This window comes from Lissotriton helveticus, chromosome 2_1, assembly GCF_964261635.1.
Source record: "Lissotriton helveticus chromosome 2_1, aLisHel1.1, whole genome shotgun sequence".
Taxonomy (NCBI): Eukaryota; Metazoa; Chordata; class Amphibia; order Caudata; family Salamandridae; genus Lissotriton; species Lissotriton helveticus.
The window spans coordinates 878,440,268-878,462,014 of NC_136059.1; the positions used below are offsets into that span (position 1 = coordinate 878,440,268).

The window sequence follows — 21,747 nt, forward strand, 5'->3', positions numbered from 1 at the left end:
CTGCGGTGAGGCTACTTTGCTGTACCCTTTATTTATGGCTCCTCCGTGGGTGCTACTTACAAACAATGTTCTGTTCTTGTGTGACGAAAATAAATCTCGTTGACACAAAAGGTGCTTAAAACAATATACGACACAGCAAAACTTGTTCTGCAACCACTTTGCTTTCAAATGTTTGCATTTACTTTTTCTAAACCCGAGGCAGCTTTAAAAGAATAACAGTCAACACCGATGTAAAGTTCCAGATGGCGCAGGCTTCATAAAAGGTTGTGCAATCGCAGATGAGCGCGTCATGGAAGTGGGAACCTTGCTTTTAAGACCCTAAGCCTTTGAAAAGGGCTTTCAAATTACTACCCTGGCAGCCATTCATTCCCACAGTCGCCGCACTGTTTTCATAATATTTCCCATCAATATTACTACATTGAATTTGTCATCAATTTCCAAGCTTCGTCATGTTTGATCACATCCTATAGTTTTTTTTTCACTGTGGGAAAAACACTCTTTCGTAATTTCCCACTTTTTACAGGATGCCTTTTTGCTTCGCGTCCAGAGTTCAGGGAAATGGCAGCTTGCAGAATCAGCAGGAAGGTGATGCAGATATTGCTCATCCAACCATGCCAGTTAATGCGGTCAGGCAAAAGACAACAGCAGGCGCTCAGCTGGTTGGCACTTAGTTTTACAAGAGTGCACCAACTGTGTACTGTAAACAGTGCAATTTAAAACATAAAACACGCATGCATTACTGGGAGTTTGTGAAAATACCTGTTGCTTTTGTCAGCGTTATACAATTGTTAACATTTTTATAAATTTTTATTGTCTCGTACGCTTCTTAAATTAACAATCACTGCAAAGCAAATAGGTCTGCCGTTGGGTCCAACCTTGGGCTTTGCCAATGCTTGTTTTCTTTTGACGCGTTTTTTGTAAAACGGTATTGTTGCGGGAGGTGTGGGGACCTTACATCTAAAAACATGAATAAAACATTGGCTACAAGCAAAAACATATTTTGGTCTCAGAAAGCAGAAATTGTCATACTAGTCCTTCGCACTGAATGGAACCCCTTTGCTCCTTCTCAAAGGGCAGAATGGTGCGACTCGAGCTGGCCAATGGCTGACGTGGGCTGATACTTTGACCCCACGCTGTGTGTTGTATAGGGCGGAAGAACAATGTGAATGGCACAATAGCAAAAGGCTGTCAAAAAGCCCCTGTAAGTAAGAATAAATGCAGTAATATCAAAAGATATAAGAAGGAAAACATTGAAATCACCAATAACTCAACTTGATGATCAGTCACAGTGCACATTACTATATTTCAAACTGAACATATTTGCTCTCGCTGATACAATTCACCTTCTTTCTGTTATTATTTTACAACACATATGTTGCAGATGAGTGTCCAGAACGTCTCGGCTTATATCTACAGCGAACGGTATTTATATTGACTCGTGGCATCACCACAATATTGGATCTTTCCATCACAAAGCCTCATGAGGTTTACTCATATCTGTAAGTTTCTTCCAAGCACCCTATATTTGGGTGAAATTATTTGGGCAAGAGTATTCTCACTCCCTAATTGTGTACATCGCATGCCCAAATTCGACAATCGTTTGGGTTGTTTTCACAGCACTGGATGTTAAAGGCACAGTTTGTAGCCTGCAGCCTTAATAAACATAACTTGTTAAAAATATAATCTGGGAGGCGATAAACAATCCGGAGACAAATTGGCACAAGTACCTAAATTACGCCCTGGAGGATAGTGAAATTTGGGCAAGTGGCCTGCTACTGGTGTCCTTGGCCACCAAATTGGTGCCCAAACAAGCGAGGAGTAAATTAACAGAACATTACATGAAGAAACTGGCACACGGGGCCAGGGCCTAAACACTGTATGAGCCAGGAGTCCTTCCCGCTTATCTTTCTCTGCCCCCTAGCATGAGCATACAACAACAGCTAATGGTCCTGCGATTTGGATTTATTCCTATAAAATCCTATTGGTACGGACAAAGGAATCTGGATGACTCCGTCAGACAATGCCGCTTCTGTGCAAAAAGAGAGGAATCATTGATACATTTTTTTTTGCATCTGCGACAATTTGTTCCTGTTAAGGAAATGTTGGCTTCGACCAGTATAGCGCACTTTAAATGTTAGGACCTGCCAAGGAGCCGCGGAAGCCTGTCTGAGAGGGGACTCTGAGCAGCTAGCTGCTCGATTTGTGAAATTTATTAAATCTGTAGGTGCGCTATCTGCCTTCTCCCAGGTCCTTGAATATATTCCATGCCCAATCGCTCTGCACAGTATAAATTCCTTGCATCATGCATGGTGCATGGGATTGCAGGTAATAGCCCTGATGCTCAGATCAGTGGCACTGCCAGCACGTATTTTTACATCACGGGGATCCTGAAAGAAGTAATCCCTTATATTCCATCAGAACTGCACCAGTAAGTCATCATTGCCCTGGTTACCTCACAGCAGGATTACTGCAATGCTCTGTATCTGAACATCAACAGTTCCTCCCTTAACAACATGCAGGTGGTAAAGAACGCGGCAGCATTCTGTACAATCCCAAGCAGCACTCTGCTGGGTAGGGGATTCGCTCCCTACATTGGCTTCCTGTCAGAAATGCTTTGCACCTGTTTTTTTAAAGGCCTTGCATCATAAGGGCTCCTCCCATTTGAAATTGCTTTTTCAATGGTACATTCTGGGGAGGCAACTGAGATTCTGTTCTTGCAAAATACGTATAATCCCCAGATTTCGTAAGACTAGATGGGGTGGTTGCTCCTTTTTGGTAGCAGCCACCAAACTATGGAACGCCCTACCTGACTATATTTCAAATGCAGACTCTTTTATGGCCTTTAAAAAACATCTGAAAACTTGGCTCATTACATCTTAGCATCCTTTTCCTGGCCACCTCTCTTCTGTTGATCCCTTTTCTCTGCGATAGAGCCTTAACACCTATGGGTATTAGTGCACTCTACAAGTTTTATCCTATCCTATCCTACCAGGACTTACTCTCCAGGTTTAGGGAAGCGTCTCATCTATTCCCACCCTAATGTGAACTAAGATTAAGCTGCTGAAGCAGTATGAAGGGGAGCCTCTTAGAATACGGTGGAATGGGTTTTCCATTTTTCAGTAACTTTTTAGAATGTCAATTTTAATTCGCCACGTCTTTATGTTCTTTATAACAGCTCTTATCTTTTTAATTCTTTATTTAACTGGGCATTATCTCCCTATTAATAATCCTATTATCATGTAAGGATTTTCATTAATCGTACAATAAAGTTATATCTATCTATCTATCTATCTATCTATCTATCTATCTATCTATCTATCTATCTATCTATCTATCTATCTATCTATCTATCTATCTATCTATCTGTCTTTGGGCAACCAATACACTTGTATACTATTTGTTTTGCAGTCATACACCAGTCCATTTCTAAAATGTACACATTTGGCTTTCAAAGTCCATTAATATTTGAGCGTACAGATACACCACTGTTTCTTCGACAGGCCATCAATATTCTGCCCCTTCCATCTTCCTTTTGCAGGCTTCCTTCTTAGTAGGGATAGTAATACACAGAAAATAGTACATACCAGTACAGTAACGTCCATTTTGTGCAAGTAAAAACCCTGGTTTGCAGATGCACTTGAAGCTGCCATCTTCATTTATGCACATTCCATTGAGGCACATGTTGGTAGTAGCACATTCATCATGATCTGGAGAAACAAGAGTATATGTCACGGTTCATTATTACAGGTTGATATTCTTTAACAGTTTCAGACACCGCACACAAAATTGCTTCAGGTTAAAGCTTCTTATTACGCAATTATGAGCTTTTCATGTATGCATTGCTATTTATCGCATTCAGTATATAGCGATTCCTTGCGGGTTCATTATTTATCGGGTGTGATCAATAATGGCAATAATGAGTGTTGTCCTAAAAATTGGAGCATAATATTCAGATTTTGGTGCTGACTAAACAAGTGCTGCATGACCTGCTGATATTTATCAAGTGAAAAAGCTAAAGTGACTGATTGAAAAATCTGACATACTCATAATTCAGACATTTGTGGAAGCAGGGTGTTGGAATTTTACAATGAACTAGCAATTGAAGCCGCAATGTACTGCATTCTCCTTCAAAAAGGGTAGCGTTGGTGGATGGTACCTCTGATGGCGGTGCAATATAATGAGAGGCCTCATCTCAGGTTATCAAGTCATTGGAAATGCTGATCTCATGTTGACTATAAATGGATGCCTACTTTTTACAGATTGTATATTGTTATTCCCCCTCGGCTTCTCCATTGATTTAAGCTTATTACTACTGCCATGTAGTGTTAGTACCCGCCACCACAAGAAGTACTAAGCATTCCAAAAACCACACAAAAAAGAATCTCATGTCAAGACATATTCTCGTCCACACTTTAAGTTCAGACTTTCCACACTGATGCTCCTGAATGAACAAAATACCAAATCACACTGAAAAGAACACCATTACATAAAATCATAGGCTCACAATAACCTTAAGTCAGTGTATAAACTTCACTACTTTGATTGTGATCACAAAGCCCATTGAGCTAAATTACATCAAGAGAGTCTGTTTTAAATTGTGTTAAAGCCGGGCAGGGTGCCACAGGAGGCTGGTATGTTTCTGCCGCTGTTGTATGTCTATACGGCCCCCTTTCTGTCAACCCTGACCTGCTTTTCATGTGGCTACAATTTTGAGAACTGTTTGTCTCGGTCATTCTCTCAGTTTTACAGCTTTGTGGGCGGTGTTCTCTTACTAGTTTGTACCAGAAGTTGGAGATGGATCAGATGAGATTTGTAAAAGGCATGTAAGTCAGTCCTCAGCCATCTTTTACATTTCCACTACTTTGTTATCCCACACTGAGGAATGTTGTGTTCTAGGGTGTCATGGCCACCTGGTAGGGCAGGTCTAAAAGCACCAATAGTGTGAACTTCCTTTCTCAAAGAGGTTGCACTGAACATCCTGTAGATGGATCTAAGTATCGTTGTCGGGTCTAATACATGATGGCTGATTGTCATATCCTTCCAGGTTGCTCTGTAGTTATCCCTCAGAAATAACGCCAGGCTTGTTCACTTTTCCCTTTCCTTATTAGGCGATCTAAGGGTTCATTCGAGTATCACTCTCTGAAAACAGAGCATTTACAACCTTTTGATTTCAGAATGTCAAACCAGTTAAAATTAATACAAAAATACTTTTTGAAGAGTGCCAGGAGATCACTGAATCCATTTGTCGGTTTCACTGGTAGGTTTGCCTAACCCAGCAGTGAACATTCCAACAGGGTGGAAGGCAAGAAAGCCCTCATCAATACTCAGCTGCACACAGCAGTGATATTATTTTTAAAAGACTGGACTGGGTGACTGGTACTGTAAGGCAAAAGGCTTGATGGTGGACGAGGATAATATAAACACAAAGTAAGGAATACCTTCCATTAAGTGACTAACTTTTCATTGCATAACATACCTTAAGAACATACCCCACATCTCTTTATTGGAGGGAGAGTCTGGGTCCTCCTATCCTGCACACCACTATGGAGATATGGCACCAGGAGGTCAAGGCAAAAAAAGGAAAGGGGGATGGCGGCAAGGTCTAAGACAAAGAGAGAAGCGTGCGGGGCATACAATGGAGGAGTAAAGGGAGTGTGGATGTGGAATCAAGTGTGGTCGTGAGGAGAGACAGGCACGCATTAAATAAGGGAGTGCCAGGAGGCGCCTTATGGATGAGAGGATTGGACAGGGCTGCAGACAACTGAGACAAAATAAGACTCATATCATCTGAGCTAGGACATGGAGGAAAAGACAGATCAGAAAAAGGGTTCAGTCCCAAGAAAGGTGAGAGCGGGGACCAAAGCAGGACAGGACAGAGCAGGGACAGGAGCACATGTCAAATGAGAGGAGGGAGTGAGGCACAAGCTGCATGATAAAATGTGGTTAAAAAAGAATAACTGATAGAGGTGACCTCAAACCAGGGGAGATAGTGATTGAGGTGAGACGAGAGTGAGAAGCTAGACATATTTCAGAATGAGAGAGGGGAGTAAGGCACAAGCTCAATGAGAGAGGATGGAGGTCAGCCGCGGGCCGTGGAGGGAGTTACGGTGGGGCGGGGAGGCGGGGAGGGGGAGGGGCAGGGTGGGGGGACCTCAAAACTGGCATATGGATAATTGCAGGTAAGTACACAATTTAATTAATAAAACGAAATTCGTAGCGCGCACAGCATCGCATTTTGCGATGCAGTGCGCGCTACGAAATGTGTATGAAATGTGTACTTACCTGCAATTATCCATATGGCGGTTTTTAGGTCCCTCCACCCTGCCCCTCCCCCTCCCCACCTCCCTGCCCCACCGTAACTCCCTCCACGGCCGCGGCTGGTGGAGGTGTTCAAGTTGTATGAGTGGAGAATGAGGCTTAAAGAAGAATTAGGAGATAGGAACACAGACTAGGTGATAGACTTGCAGGGGCATATGACTGATGAGGGAGGGTAGCTAGGAAAAAGGGGGATGAGAGAGTGGCGCTAGGAACAAGATAGATTAAAAAGTAAATAATCGTACACTGCAGTGATTAGGGAGATAAAATGTTTATGGTGGGCCAGAGATGGAATGACACAGAATGAAAGAGAGAGTAATTAATAGACCAAATATGGGATGAGAGAGGGTAGTAAGGGCGGGGACGGAAGAGAGAGGGTATCAAGAGCCAAGTTGGATAAGAACAAGGAGTAAGGCACCAAAACAATGATCTAGAGGAATGAGGCCAAAGATAGATGAGAAAAGAGAGTCAGATATAAAATAAATGGGAGAGAACCAAGTTACACAGTGGATGAGAGAGGGGACTGAGACACAATACGGATTTGGGAGTGGGACAAGGGACAGAAGACAGTGAAAGTAGGATAAACCGCAAAACAGGTGACAAAGGAGCCTAAGGTACCATGTGGAATGGGTTACGGCACACGGTGTGGGAAATTAGCATATGTTGGATTATTGAGGAAAGTGAGCTATAAGGTGCATGTTTAACTAAAGAGGAAATCAAGATATCTTCGATCACAGAATTGTATAGTGTTGTGTGCACTCTATGTTTAGTTGTTGAGGTGATACAGTGAGCATACATGCTGAACAGACAGACTGTATGGAGAACAACCATGTCTTAGGAACCATAAAATAGAATAATAGAGGGAAGTATTGTGAAGGACTGGATTGTACAGCAATGTTTGCAACCGGTTTATTGCGTTTTGTCTTAAATAAAGTACACAACAAAAATGTGATTAAAGACAGAAGAAAGCACAAGATGATAGGAAGTGTGAGTGGGGTACAAACAGCAGTGTGAGGGAAGTGAGGGGAGTAAAGCACAACATGAATAAGCAAGGAAAGAAAACAGCACATCAGGTATGAATAGGGGCTCAGGCACAATAAGGATGAGAAAAGAGAAACACCCACAAGGAGCTTAGTCTGAGAGGTGGGTTTATGAAAGATGAGCATCAGGCACTAGTTACAGTCTGGATACGTGAGGGGATTGAGACAGAAGACAGATCAAAGCATAACTGTAGCACAAGATGCAAGAGAAATGCTAGTGATGGGTGTGGGTACTCAGACATAAGGTGGATGAAAGAGCAGAACAGGGCTCAAGATGGCTGAGAGAGGGGAACAAGGGGCAAGATGAAAAGGAAACTGTAAAAAGGCACTTGACGGTTAACAGTAGAAAGTTAGGCAGAAGTCAATTACGTTGAAAGAGTGAAGCCAAGACATAAAAGGATCCAGCGCACAAAGTGTCTGAGCAAAGGAATAGAGGCGAAAATAGGTGAGAGTGGGGAGTATGCCACAAGATGGACAGCTATCATTGCATATGTAGATTTTAATAACACACAATAATGATGTTTCTCTCTGTTTCGGGGTGGACATATGCAACCATAGGGGCGGTCTCCCAGACTCCAAATTAGGCTCTATTTGCTTTTGAAACTGCCCACGTGCACTTCTTCCAATTTGGGACCTAACAGTACCACAAACTATTGAGAGCCCCTTTAGGTCCTATATTCCTGGACCGAAATGACCTAAAGTAACAGACATGTGCATCATCCTTTGGAAGGAAAATGTCATCTTTTTTCCAGAAGATCTAATAATAATAATCACAATCCGGTATTTGTAAAGCTCAAACTAATCACCCCTATGAGTCTGCAGGCACTGGGGGCCGTCTGGAAGATTAAGTGAGCTATTCTATTGCCCAGAGTCACATGATGCTGAGCTGAGATGGCGCCGGTGATCGAACTGTGAGCACCACACTCTGGAGTCAGCCATTCTGGCCGCTGCGACACACCTCTCCCCAAATTCTGTTTAATTTCCTTTCGTCTACAGTAACCTAACCTCCCAATCATAGAGAGTGGAAATGTTACAAATATACTTTTTTAGATATTGTACAAAAGATGTGGCTTCAGTATAAGCACATTACTTGGTAGACAACCTGTCAGAGCTTAAAAGCCAGCGAAAGTTCACACATGCCTCATATCTATACAGTCTGGATATGTAGGGCTCGCAACACGCCCTGCTCCACCTCCTTTATAGGAATTTTTTAACTGGTCCCCTGCGACCCCTCCAAGCCTCCCACTCATGGCCCAACTACTTCTGGATATCTTCAGAGAGGTTTGTGTCTCACCTCCTTGAGCCCTTCACACCCCCCCCACTCGCACTCTCACCCTGCCCTGCCTGCTGACCTGGCTGCACTTCCCTTCATCGGCTCCAGGGTGCAAAAGTAAGCTTCATAGGGATGTGTTTATTGTTGCAGAAGCATCTGGAGCACAAGGGATCTGCACAGAAGAGTTTAGTATGAACTTTATTCTGACCTGGATTAGGGAAACCAGGCAATCTCGAGCATGGGGTAGCTGATTAGACACGTAGTGGCACAAAGCAGTAGTCGGTGTGCAGCTGCTTGTGTTACACACCTCTCCTTTGCATTACACAGTCACAAATACTGTATTTACACTTTCAAGCAGATTGATTCACCTAGACTCATACAAGTTTTCAATTGAGTCAGGATGGGAAAGTGTAATCCCCTTCAATCTGCTTTTGTTGATGAAAAATATCTCAGTAACAACCCTCCAAAGCGAACACTGCCGCATTTTTGGCCCTCGGTATAATAACACAGTGCTTGTCTAGTGCTTACTATTGTCGTGTGTGTGTTGTGAGGCACTATAGGTAACAGGCGTTATTGTTACCCAATTAAACGGCAATAATTTGAAACAACTTGCAAGGGCGAACGTTTGATCGACCATTACGCGAAAAAGCCTGAGAACTGCTGACTCTTAGACAAATCTCTGGAGCAGACGCTTTATCCTGCTGAACTATTATACCAGCATCAGGGCGTTAGACAGAGGGAATACCCAGTGGACTCAGTGGGCCCAATTCACAGTACTAATTTAAGACAAAATCCTAAACTTACTACCATTTTAGTATTCACAGAAGGCACTTACTCATTTCGGTATTCACAGAAGTTAGGACTCCTAACTTTAGGACTCCTAAATGCCTTCTGTGAATACCTAAAGTCTTAGAATTAGGATTTTTCTCAGTTTAGTAGTAGTAAAGTTAGGACTCCTAACTTTAAGACTCCTAAATGCCTTCTGTGAATACCGAAAGTTTTAAAATTAGGATTTTTCTCAGTTTAGGAGTAGTAAAGTTAGGACTCCTAACTTTAGGACTCCTAAATGCCTTCTCTGAAAACAGAAAGTCTTAAAATTGGGATTTTTCTCAGTTTAGTAGTAGTAAAGTTAAGACTCCTAACTTGAAGACTCCTAAATGCCTTTTGTGAATACCGAAATTCTTAAAATTAGGATTTTTCTCAGTTTAGGAGTAAGAAAAATCCTAATTTTAAGACTTTTGGTTTTCAAAGAAGTCATTTAGGAATCCTAAAGTTAGGAGTCCTAACTTCTGTGAATCCCGAAATGAGTAAGTGCCTTCTGTGAATACCAAAATGAGTAAGTGCCTTCTGTGAATACCAAAATGGTAGTAAGTTTAGGATTTTGTCTTAAGTTAGTTCTGTGAATCGGGCCCAGTGAGAGTTGGGCTGTGAAGGTCTTGGTGCATGTGTCTTGAGTCCTTCACAAGTGTAAGAGAAGGAGGTGCTCAGCGCAGCCTGGAGTTGTCCCGATGAGCGCAGAGGAGACGAGTAATCACCCTTCTACTGGCCTGGGCTGCATAAAAGGTCTCACTAGTCACACGCAGTTTCCTAAACAGCGCAACACACACTTTGTGACATAACAGTGAATCAAGCACGCAGTAGCGGCTGGTGTCCAAGCTGAGTGGCGGGAGTACAGGGGAGGGAAGGAAGTGGGAGACTAATGACTATAGACTACAACAAAATACAAATAACTTACCTTCCCGTCCTGCGGCACAGCCGCATCTTCTCCTTCTCCCAGAATCTCCTGCAGTTGCCCTCATTCATGAGAGTAGCATCAGGATTAGCCTGAGCACCCTTGCTTTCTATGCACAGGAATTTGCTCTCAGTTCCAACCCCTCGAAAATGATTTTCAAGGTCCTGAAGGACCTGATGACTAAAAAAGCCACCTCGGAAGTGATTTGCACAGACTCACATTGTGACAATTTGGCCACTTTTTTCTTAGAGAAAGTGAAAAAAATCTACCAAGGATTTGATACAGGCTGTTCAAATCTAGAGGTAACCAAACCTGATGCTATGGGATATGATACCCTGGCTATTCTACCTGACCTGCCTATTGAAACCTTTGACAGGCTCAGCCTTAGGGTTAAGTCAGGTTCTCCCCTGGACCCGTTGAAGCCAGCTTTTATCAACACACTTTCCCCGCTGTGCCGAGACCCCATATTGAAATTAATCAATATGTCATTGTCCAACGGAATGGTACCCACCGCATGGAAACAGGCAGTGATTACCCCTATTTTAAAAAAGGCCAATTCTGACCCTCGGGCGCCAGAAAACTACAGACCTATATCCCTTCTGCCTTGGATAACGAAAGTAACGGAAGCCCATGTCAACTCAGTTCTGTCTGAGCATCTGGCTCGTAACCAGATATTAGATCCCAGTCAGAACGGCTTCCGGTCAGGACACAGTACCGAGACGGCGTTACTTTACATCACGGAACATCTTCGCCAGGTACTTGACTCGGGTCATACAGCAGCGCTCTTGCTATTAGACCTAAGCTCTGCTTTTGACACTGTGTCCCACCATATACTGATCCAACGCTTACAGGAAGCTGGAGTTACGGACATCGCTCTCCAGTGGTTTCGTTCCTTCCTATCAGAGCGAACCTTTAAAGTGGCTATACCACCAGCTCAATCCGCCACTTATTCCTTGGAGATGGGAGTCCCACAGGGATCCTCGTTGAGCCCTACAATGTTCAACCTCTATGTGAAACCGCTAGCTGCAGTCGTCAAACAGTGGGGTCTGACGATGACCTCATATGCTGACGACACACAGCTGGCGGTGACACTTAGTGGAGACCCCGAGGTGGAGGCTCCCAGATTCCGAGAGGGTCTGGTGGCAGTAGCAAGCTGGCTCCGGACCAATTGCCTTCAGTTGAATGCCACCAAAACTGAGGTGTTGGTATTAGGGAAGCATGCGGAGCTATGGGGAAATCAGTGGTGGCCACCAGAGTTGGGGGTCATTCCGATTCCTGCCTCTGGCGTCAGAAATCTAGGCATCTGGCTGGATCCTGCACTCACCTTCATGGATCACACCAAGAAGGTGGCGGCCACATGCTATGGCATCCTACGGGGTATAAGGCCGGTTTTAAAGTACTTTGACCCCCCCACTAGACAGCTTGTGGTCCAGGCATCTATACTATCCCGGCTGGACTACGGCAGTTCGTTGATGCTAGGGATGAATCAAGCAGAGACCTCTAGACTCCAAAGGGTTCAAAATGCCGCGGCACGTGCCATTGTGGGCCTCCCCAGACATTGTTCAGTGTCTGGTACGATCGTGGCCCTACACTGGCTCCCGGTCAGACAGCGAATTAAGTTCAAAGCGCTGTGTCTGGCTTTTAAAATTTTGAAGTTTTCTTCGCCGCCGGCACTTGCCAACTTACTTACTCCCTATTCTCCTTCAAGATCTTTGAGATCTGAGGCGCTCCACCTGGCAGTATGCCCCCGTTTCAAATTGTGCAGAATGGGTGGCCGTTCCTTCCGGGTGCTTGCGGCAGGATTATGGAACTCCCTCCCGGTCCGCATTCGAGCTCTTGACGACCTGCTTACCTTCAGGCAGGCGATCAAAACCTTTTTGTTTCCCGTTTCTGAATAGTTGCCCCTTTCTTTTACTGTGTGTTATGTTGTAGTGTCTGTCCAAGCGCCAGGACGCCCCTTGGCTGGGGCAGCTGTGCGCGATAAAAATACAATTAACATAACATAACATAACATTTGCGCTCCCAGGGAGACTGGGAGCCTGTGACTCTTGTCTTCAACCCAGTAATGCAGCTGTGGTTTGAGAGAGCTTCAGTGCACATGATGCTTTGGCCAGCCCAAGTCGGCCGGTCAAACTGTCGCACTGATCACAGTGCCCACCACTCTCCCTCCGTGACTGCCTCGCACCTACCCACCCTGATGTCCCCGCCCCCAAGACTCACGGGAGGGAAAAATAATGACAATAAATCTGCTTTATTATTGTTTTATTTTTCAATTTTTGTAGCTGCTGTGGGCGCTCCACCACCATAGCGGAGGACTTGCTGGCCATGTGCCATCATGTCTTCTGCATGCAATTATATATTAATGTGGGGGATGGGTGCCAATAAACAGCCCTGAAGGAGCAGAAAACCAAAACAGAAAAACATGTAAGACCAGATATATGAAGTAATTGCATTGTCTTTCTGTCACATAAGGTGATGCAAGAACAATGCAAAGGCTTCAGTCAAACTTACAAAGCCAAGCAAGGGGCGATTTATACTGCCTTGTGTTGCTTTGTATAGAAATATAATGTAACGCAGCTGCTTGCGCTGCGTTACATTACATTTCACATTGGAATGCATTCCATAGGTGGAGCATGGCGTTCCTGTGCATCCACCTGTGGATTTTGGCACATTCCCAGACTTACTAAAGCTAGTGAACCTGTAAATGTTTCAACATGGTATGCTTTCCTCTATGAGGGGTAACGAGGAGAAAGATCTTTATTGCTCCTCGTTATTTTCTCTTTCCATGTGTGCTGCAGCACACATAGAAAGAGGAAAATGCTTCTAAGGATTGTTTTTGTGCAGGAAGGTGTTCCTTCTTGCACAAAAACAATCCTGCCAGCTCAGGCACAATAGGTGCCAGCATTGGCACTGAGCAAGGCACAGTGCGTCAGGGCAAGGAGAGTTCAGAAATGCTCCATATCTTTGTAAATAGTTCTACTCTCTTGCGTGGTAAATACGTTTGAACACAATTCAGAAAAAAAACTGCTTTAGTTATTTTATCAATGTGAAAATGTAGTGGCTCTGCACACAGTGGAAGTCATTTTATAACTTCGTTACCGGTCTCGGATGCACTTAGGTCTGATTCCGTCTCAGGAAAGCTCAAGAAGGAAGAACGTATTGAAACTATTAACATGGTATGGAAAACATATATACTTTACCTTTCATTTCCTATGCTGGCTGTTATAAAGAAAACATACGAAATATATTTTAGTTGCAATTGCGTGTAAAAACAGCACATTTTGACATATTACGACCTTTGATGTTATTACTATTAATGAGAACAAACAATAACTGCATCCATTATCTGTCATCCTGAAACAAAATATTAATTTATGAAAATGTAACGATTGGCATGTACATTTTTTATGCAATGGTCTCTTTTTTCTTTACCTTTCTTCACATTAAAATATTATTTTGTTTTTGATTATCTAAATCTTACTTATATTTCCTTCGAAATAATATTATAAAATGTTTTATATTTTTCTTACCAATGCAATTTTTTCCATCCGTTGTTAGTTCAAAACCTGCATTACAGATACACTGGAAACTGCCTTCTGTATTCACACAGCGGCCATGTTTGCAAAGAATTCCATTCTGAATACACTCATCAATATCTAAGAGAGAAGCAGGACACTTTGTTACAAGGACAATCCATATACAGTTCAACACACCCACATGAACAAACAATTCAGTTTTGATGAAGCTTCTACACTACTGTTTTTTTTTTTTTTTACATATACAAGTGTACATCCCTTTATGTATTTAAATATAGCAAATCATTCCTTTGGCTGAATAGAAACAATGGAGGTTTTTTGTAACTGTCAGTATTTTTAACTGATTCAAGGTGGCTGCACTAAAATATTCAAGGATAGTCAAGGCAAAGAGGCTGTTTTCTGGATATACATCAATAGATGAAAATGTTTTTATAAATTTGTTCCATCATATTTTGTACATGCGTTTTCCTATGGGTTGCTTTTATTAATTTGGAGTGCCTTTCAAAGCATGAGGGGGAAGAGGGTCCCCTGGTGTCTATGCCATTGACACCAAGTAATACCCAACTGATGAACCCTAATCAGGGCAAAACTGGTCTTGGATTGCTTGTGTTCTGGTTCAGGTAGGACCTGGTTTGGCAGTTCTGTCTGGACTGTTCCTAATAGTGCAGTGATGTGCATATGACTGTGTCCAAACTGAGGTGTCATGTTGGGCAAAGAACAATGGCTGGAATGCTACTGAGTGATTGCCAGTGGTTAGAAAAATCACAGGCATTCCTCTCATCAACTTTTGTATGTTTGATCATTGGCCTATTGCCACAACCACCTGAGGCAACCTGTACTTAGCGTAAACTCTTCCACAAGACAACCATAAAGAATGCAGTCATAAACAGATTAAGTATAAAAAAATGCAAGCTGTCAAAGGAAAACACTATCCTTCCTAAGAGAACCTAACAAGGATTCTGCCAGTACAAATCTTCTATACCCATGGTTTGTCACAGGGGGTAGCCAGCATTAAACCCTTGCCCACTATGGTAATCTGTGAGATTCTGTGTAACAAAATACAAATCTGTATGCGTTAATACAGACTAATAATAATCTACTCTTAAATGCCTGCTGACTTTAACATATGCTTTTAAAAATAATTACATTAAATTAATATCAGATCTACTTCCTTTATCTTAACTTTGCATTATAAGCAATCAGGCCTATTACCTTTAATACTGGCATGCTGCCACAACCAACTCAGACTGCATTGGTTCATAAATCCTTCCCACAAGGCAACCACCAGGTATACAGTAATAATATTATAGGTATGTACAAAAGAGAGGTGTCAAAAAAATATAAATTTCAGTCTAATATAGCCTAATATGAATTACCATAGTGAAAATCGTCTCTCACCATAGTTTGATCAGGTCACCAACACCAAAATACTTGCATACTACAGTAATCTGTGAGATTCTATGTAACAAAATACCTGCCTACAGGCTTTAGCACAGTGTCATAGCAATCCACCCTTAAAGGCCTATTGCCTTTAACACATGCTTTTCACAGTCGGTAAGGCCTACTGCCTTTGTCATAACTTTTCATTTAAACAGATCACATCTTCAGCATCTGACATAACATTTCCCAGTGAAGCTATAAGGCTTCTAGCCTTTTTAATGGGTTGACACTATATACAACCCAGGCCAACGGAAGTGTGCAGAAACTGGAAACTATCAGTAACTTATTTGCAAAATTACAAATTGTTACAAAATTACAGTTGGCAAAGCAGCATACAACCCCTCTCAGTAGGGTCTATCAAGAATCAACACGGGGAAAGTATTCTCCTAGGGTTTGTCAGAGTGGGTGACCAACACCAAAACCATTGGCAACTATGGTAATCTATGCGATTACATGTAAGCAAATACCTTTCTGTGGCCTGTAACTTAATGTGATAATAATACACTGTTAGAGGCTCATTGGCATCACCATTTTCTTTACACAATAAATAAGCCAGGCTTAATGACTTGGAACGGTCCAGACCTATGGTATTAGGAATAGCAGTTCCTGCTCACCAATCTAGCATATAGCTGTTATCATTGGCTTGCCACCATAAACAACTGAGGCCCATTGTACTGAGAGCAAGTTTTCACACAAGGCAGCCTAAGGAATACAGTCATCAAATTACAAATGTATTCCAAAGTACACATGGGAAAGCAAAATATTATCTCTCCTAAACAGAGCATAACAAGGATTCTCACACTGCAGAACCTCTGTACTCATGGATTCTCAAAAGGGGTAACCAACTCACAATCCTTGCAAGCTAAGGTCAACTATGAGGTTCCATGTCACAATAAAAATGTCTGTAGGCTTTGATTCAGAGTGATAACAATACACCCTTAAATGCCAAATTAACTTTACCATATGCCTTTCGCAATCAATAGGCCAGGCCCACTGCCTTTATCATAACGTTTCATAATAAACAATCAGTGTATAGGCTTTATCATTGGCTTGTCACCATAGCTAATTCAAGCCCATTGTACTGAGCGTAAACTTTCCACACGCCATCCATCAGGCATACAGTCATAAAACTACAAATGTATACAAAATGACAGTTGGCAAACCAAATACTATTTTTCCAAAGAGAGCCTAATAAGTATTAATGTAGTGCATATCTTCTATCCCACAGTTTGTTCAAGGGATCACCAACACAAAAGCCCTTGCCTACTACGCTAATCTGTTGCATTCCATATGACAAAATACATATGCATCCTTTACCCTTTAACATTGGCTTTACACTCTACCCAACACTGGCCTATTCAAGTGCACAGAAACTGATAATAATCATACATAGAGTTATAATATTATAAATATGTAGAAAAACACAGCTTGCAAAACAGTTAATAAGCTAGACCAATTGTCTTTGTCACAATGTTTCATAACCAGCAGAGCAGATCTATGGCCATAATGCTTGCAGTGCCTTAAACAGGCATATAGTTTGCCACCATAACCAACTCAGGCCTACAGTTTTGAGCACCAGCTTTTCCACAAGAGAACCATCAGATAGAGGGTTATAAAATTAGAAAGGTATACAAAATTACAATTGGCTAAGCAAAATACTATCTCTACTAAGACAACCTAACAAGGATTCTCACAGAGAATTTCTTCAATAGACAGAGTTCACTCGCAAAACCATTCCCCACAACTGTAATCTGTGTGATTCCACATAACAAAATACCTATTTGTAGGCTTTAACTTAGTATAATCAAAATCTACACTTAAATGCTAATCGACTTTACTAAATGCTTTTCACAATAAATATGGGAGGCCGAGTGCTTTTATCACAACATTTCATAATAAACAGATCAGTCCTGTAGCCATGATCATTGGCTTGCCAACAAAACAAACACAGTCATGCTGTATAGAGTATAAACTTTGCCACAAAGCAAAAGGTGCGATACAAGTAGTCCTTTTAGTGGAAACACACAAATTCGGACCGAGCAAATCCAGTTCTCAGGGGAACCAACATGTTCCCCACTCTCAGCAGAACTCTGGAAGCACTTTTTTGTTGATCACATAAGGTAAAACAACAGTTTCACTCTCAAGCCAGATCTAAACATCCATGTAGATTAGTGTGGCCCTTGACTCATCACTCTGAAGTCTAAAGTTAATGAGTGCCATCCCATCTGTGCAGTTGACAGCGAAAAACAAACACGCTGAATTATCTCATTATTTTAGACAATTTACTAGCATTCCAATGTTATGTGTGTGGCCCTAATAGTTCAAGCACAGGCAGCTGGTTAAATTGACAAAAAGACCATAGCTGCATGGAGGGCATACGCTTTTTTTGTGGAAGCACACAACTTCTGGCCAAATGAAAACATACTCCTGGCAACCAACGGATGGGCACAGTGAAAGCCCTGGTAGTGCTTCTTAAAGCCCTTTTTAGATTAACACATCACATCTGGCAACAGCTGCACTAGCAACCCATACCTAAAAAGACAACTATAAAACTGGCAAATTGAGCTTCAGAGGTTAAATACTTCCAAAGAAAAGTTTTGATTATTGTGATTTATAAATGTAGTTTCTTTGGGGCCCACTCATTCTTAACTAAGTACAGCAGAGCAGATATGCACAATGATATAATAACTATATATGATGGGCAGTGTAGGCAAAATATGTTGTCTCAAGTTTTGCTTATAAATTGGCACTCTTGAAACAAAAAGCATTTGAAGCAAAGATCTTCTGTTAACCCTATCTAGTCTTAAGTCTAAGGGAAAAGCTAAGGATCTCTTATACTTCAAAATACAAGTCAGTGGCTAATTGTTTACCATCCTGTGGTATAGAGAGATTCATACACTGAGCATCAATTCCCCAAACATGTCTGTTTTGTTTACATTCATGTTAGTATGAGTTTATGAATGATTCGGACTGTCCAAGGTATAAACCACTATTGAGTAGAGCACGTATCTTGGTGCAACTGGATACTCTTAAGACCCCTAAATAAATTATGAGAGAGGAAGAATGTGGTCAGTGTATGAATGGAGATCCAGGGGAGGTAGCCAGCAAGTATATATTGAAGCTGGCTAACTATATAAAAACTTTTTTCAGGCCATATGGGAGCCGGCAGGCACATGCAGCACTTGGGAGCTAAGGTGGAGGCAGCGGTTACATTTGTAAGCGCATTAAGCCAGTAACATTGGTCAAAAAACGTGTAGAATGCAATGAGTGTTTCACACTGGAGCACCGGCCTCTCTCTCTCCAATAATTTGTTAAATGTTTTTGAGAAATAAAGCATTATTAATGATACTCAATCAGAAAAATTGTTGAAAACATCACTTCATTTGTTTAAAGGCGTCTCTGGTGTACTCTGCTGATTCCCTGTCTTGATTTGGGGTGGGGCACGGGGGGCAGGAATAATTTGCAAACTGCAACACGCTTCACATTCATTAAATTAAGTGTGCACAGCTTCAGAATGCATCATTGTCCACTTATTTTGCAACGGAAAGCCTGAAATACCTTATTGCTCAATCGTGAACTAACTTGCTAAGCCCTAGCCACTACACTGACTAAGGCAGTGATATCACTCTCTGGCAAGAAATATGTGGAGAAAAAACAGGGGCAGTATCATGATGGGCTTTTCTGGTGCAGCACAGAGCTGAGCCATTGTTTTATGCACCTGTTGGGTGCAAAGTTTAATAGCTTAACTGATATTTTTCAGAGTTAGTGCTTTATTGTAAGACAGGCCAGCTAAGAAACAGGAGGCAAACCCTGCTTCCCAGCCTTTCTGTCTACAAATAAAGCACCAACTCCAAGAAACGGTGTGTTAACTTAAATTTACTTTTCACCGTGCAGGCACATCGAATAGTCAAGCGATTTGCATTTGTCAGAAAGGCTCTTCATGATGATACTGCCCCAGTGGTCCATGTTGGAACATTATAGGTGCTGCAAGATACAATAGAGCAGACTAATGCAATCACTTCAGAGATATATTTATTATCTGCACTCACAAATGTAGAGGTCCAATGCTAATTTTCCAAAGGTTGATATAATGGCTATTGGAACTTTGGAATGGCGGGAGCTCCATTGAAGACAATGGAGTGCTCTGGGCTTTTAATGGCTGGTAGAAGCCCTGAGCATCAACATTCCAATGTTTGTTCACAGCTCTTGCTGTAAACAAAGGCTTCACGGAGCCCGAGAGGATTTCAATCCCCTCGGGCTCCATGAGTCCTTTGTTTTACAAATTAGAACATTCTCACCTCTAGGGGCAAAATGTTCTATTAGCCTTAGAGCCCTCTGTAGTTGGCTCTATCGACCATCATAGGCCTGCTTCCTTGTCAAAGGCCCTTGAATTAGACTCGGCCCTCTCATGTTGGATCGGCCTTTAATGGCTGGCAGAGTCCCCTACGTTGGGCTCTAAGGCTACACTAGAACATTGGAATGTTGAGAGCACCACTGAAGAGAATGGAGTAGCTCTAGGAATATAATGGCTGGTACGGCCCAGAGCTCCAATATTCCAATGTTTGTTTTCCTATTTTTCAGTTTTTAATTTAGAACATTCTACCCATGGTGGGTGAAATGTTTTAATAGCTTAATAGCCCTTCTGCCTGGGACTATACCAGTTGTTAACCCCTTCGGTGCTCATGACGAGCTCAGCTCGTCATGACCACACCCATTTCTATTATGGCCCAGCACTGCAGAGGAACATCTCAAGCAGCCAAGGTGTTAAAAGCCCTCTCCCTCGTGATATTTAAAAGGTTTACCTTTTATTTTAAGAATAATTATTCAACAATTTGAAAAGTTGACTAAGGCCACCATGCATGCACCCGCCTTTTAAGTAAAAATGTTCAAAGTGGGCAACATAGACTTTTTTTCTTTTGTTTAAAAAAATTGTTTTTAGATGGCTGCAGCACTTGCACACACTTACGTGGGGTTAGTTAATTCTGATACAGCATATGGTGCCTAAAGAAAATTTACTTTATAGATGGTGCTACATAAATATAGAACTCTGTAAACAGTAAATAACATTTGAAAGATATTGAGCCATCGGAATTGGAAGACACTTTAGATGTGTAAGTCAAACTTTGTAAGAGTAATGAGACAGTAATTGTAAAAAAAAACGAGCAATAAAAAAATAAGATCAATAAAGCCCTCCATAAAACAAGAGGTACATAAAGGAATAAAAAAGAGGTGGTGAAGAAGTCCAAAAAGTTTCTTTTTGCTTGATATTAGAGGAAACAATGAGTTAGCATCACAGGCTTGAGAATTGAGATCTATTTTTCTAGAACAGGGCAACTGTCGAGCTACTTCTGCAGGTATATATGTTATCCCTCATTCTAATTGAATTGTTGCTTGCTAAATAGTTAAGTGTGATTTGGAGCAACAGAGCATTAACTGGATTGGGTGTCCCATCTGGAAAACCTGAATTGTCTGTTGGTGATGTCTCTTATTCGGTTTATACATTTGACCAGTGCTCATTTTAGGCACTTTAAAATAATTACATTTTTTGCTTTGATTCAAACACATGAAGCCCCCGATTCATTAGCCCAATAAGCTAATTTACCTAGCAAAGACAATGGCCCGGAGCAGAAGATGAGAAATATTGTTTATTTTATGTGGTAGACACTACAAACTGCACAGGACCTAAGAGATATTAGTGTTGAAAGTCAACCTTTCAAAACTTAGTCGCACTTGGTTTATCTACATTGGAAAGATGAAAACACAAGTTGTCAATACCTGTATGTGAGGTTGCGACTCACAAGTTGCACATAATTTTCTGGAACAGGCCATTTATCCCAATAGACGTTTGGATTGACCAGTAAAAAACCTATGGGCCTGATTCCCAATAGTAAATTTACCCTTGTATGTGGTGGTTTTCAAATTTAGAATTATATAAATACATTTCACATGATTAGAATTGCATTTCACATATTTTTAATATTTTAAGCATTGAGATTTTACATAAAATGCCCCAAATCATAGAATATTCAATGACATGTGGAAGGTGGGATGAGAATCCCGGTTTACAGGCTCCAAATGGTGTCATTACCTCTTTAACTTTTTAATAAGCTGGCGAAACAAAGATATATCCTACTTTGTGTCATGGGGGGACAAAAGTGAACATTTCCTTGTATATCTGGAGATGATAAATGTGCGCAACTCTAAAATAATGAACAGTGGATTCTATACTAGTTAGCAGCATGCCCTGTTTAGGGTTGTATGATAAACAACGCAGGGAAATGCTTTGCATGCCTTTATAATGCAATTTTTATCCCATATTTAATCAGAACACATATGCGTTTACAATTTATGCCATTACCACATATTGTTTATATATATTTATATTTACAAAAAATATGTATTTGTGGGGGG

General features: G+C 41.6%; 1 protein-coding gene across 1 annotated transcript in view; it reads right to left on the bottom strand.

The window, feature by feature from the left end:
* FBN2 (fibrillin 2) overlaps positions 1 to 21,747 on the bottom strand; it is a 1,174,837-nt gene that overhangs the window by 366,880 nt on the left and 786,210 nt on the right. The window contains exons 13-14 of the mRNA XM_078675609.1: positions 13,891 to 14,016; positions 3,585 to 3,707 (exon numbers count right to left, since the gene is read on the bottom strand). Coding sequence (XP_078531735.1) covers positions 3,585 to 3,707; positions 13,891 to 14,016 — 249 coding nt within the window. The remainder of the gene's footprint in view (positions 1 to 3,584; positions 3,708 to 13,890; positions 14,017 to 21,747) is intronic.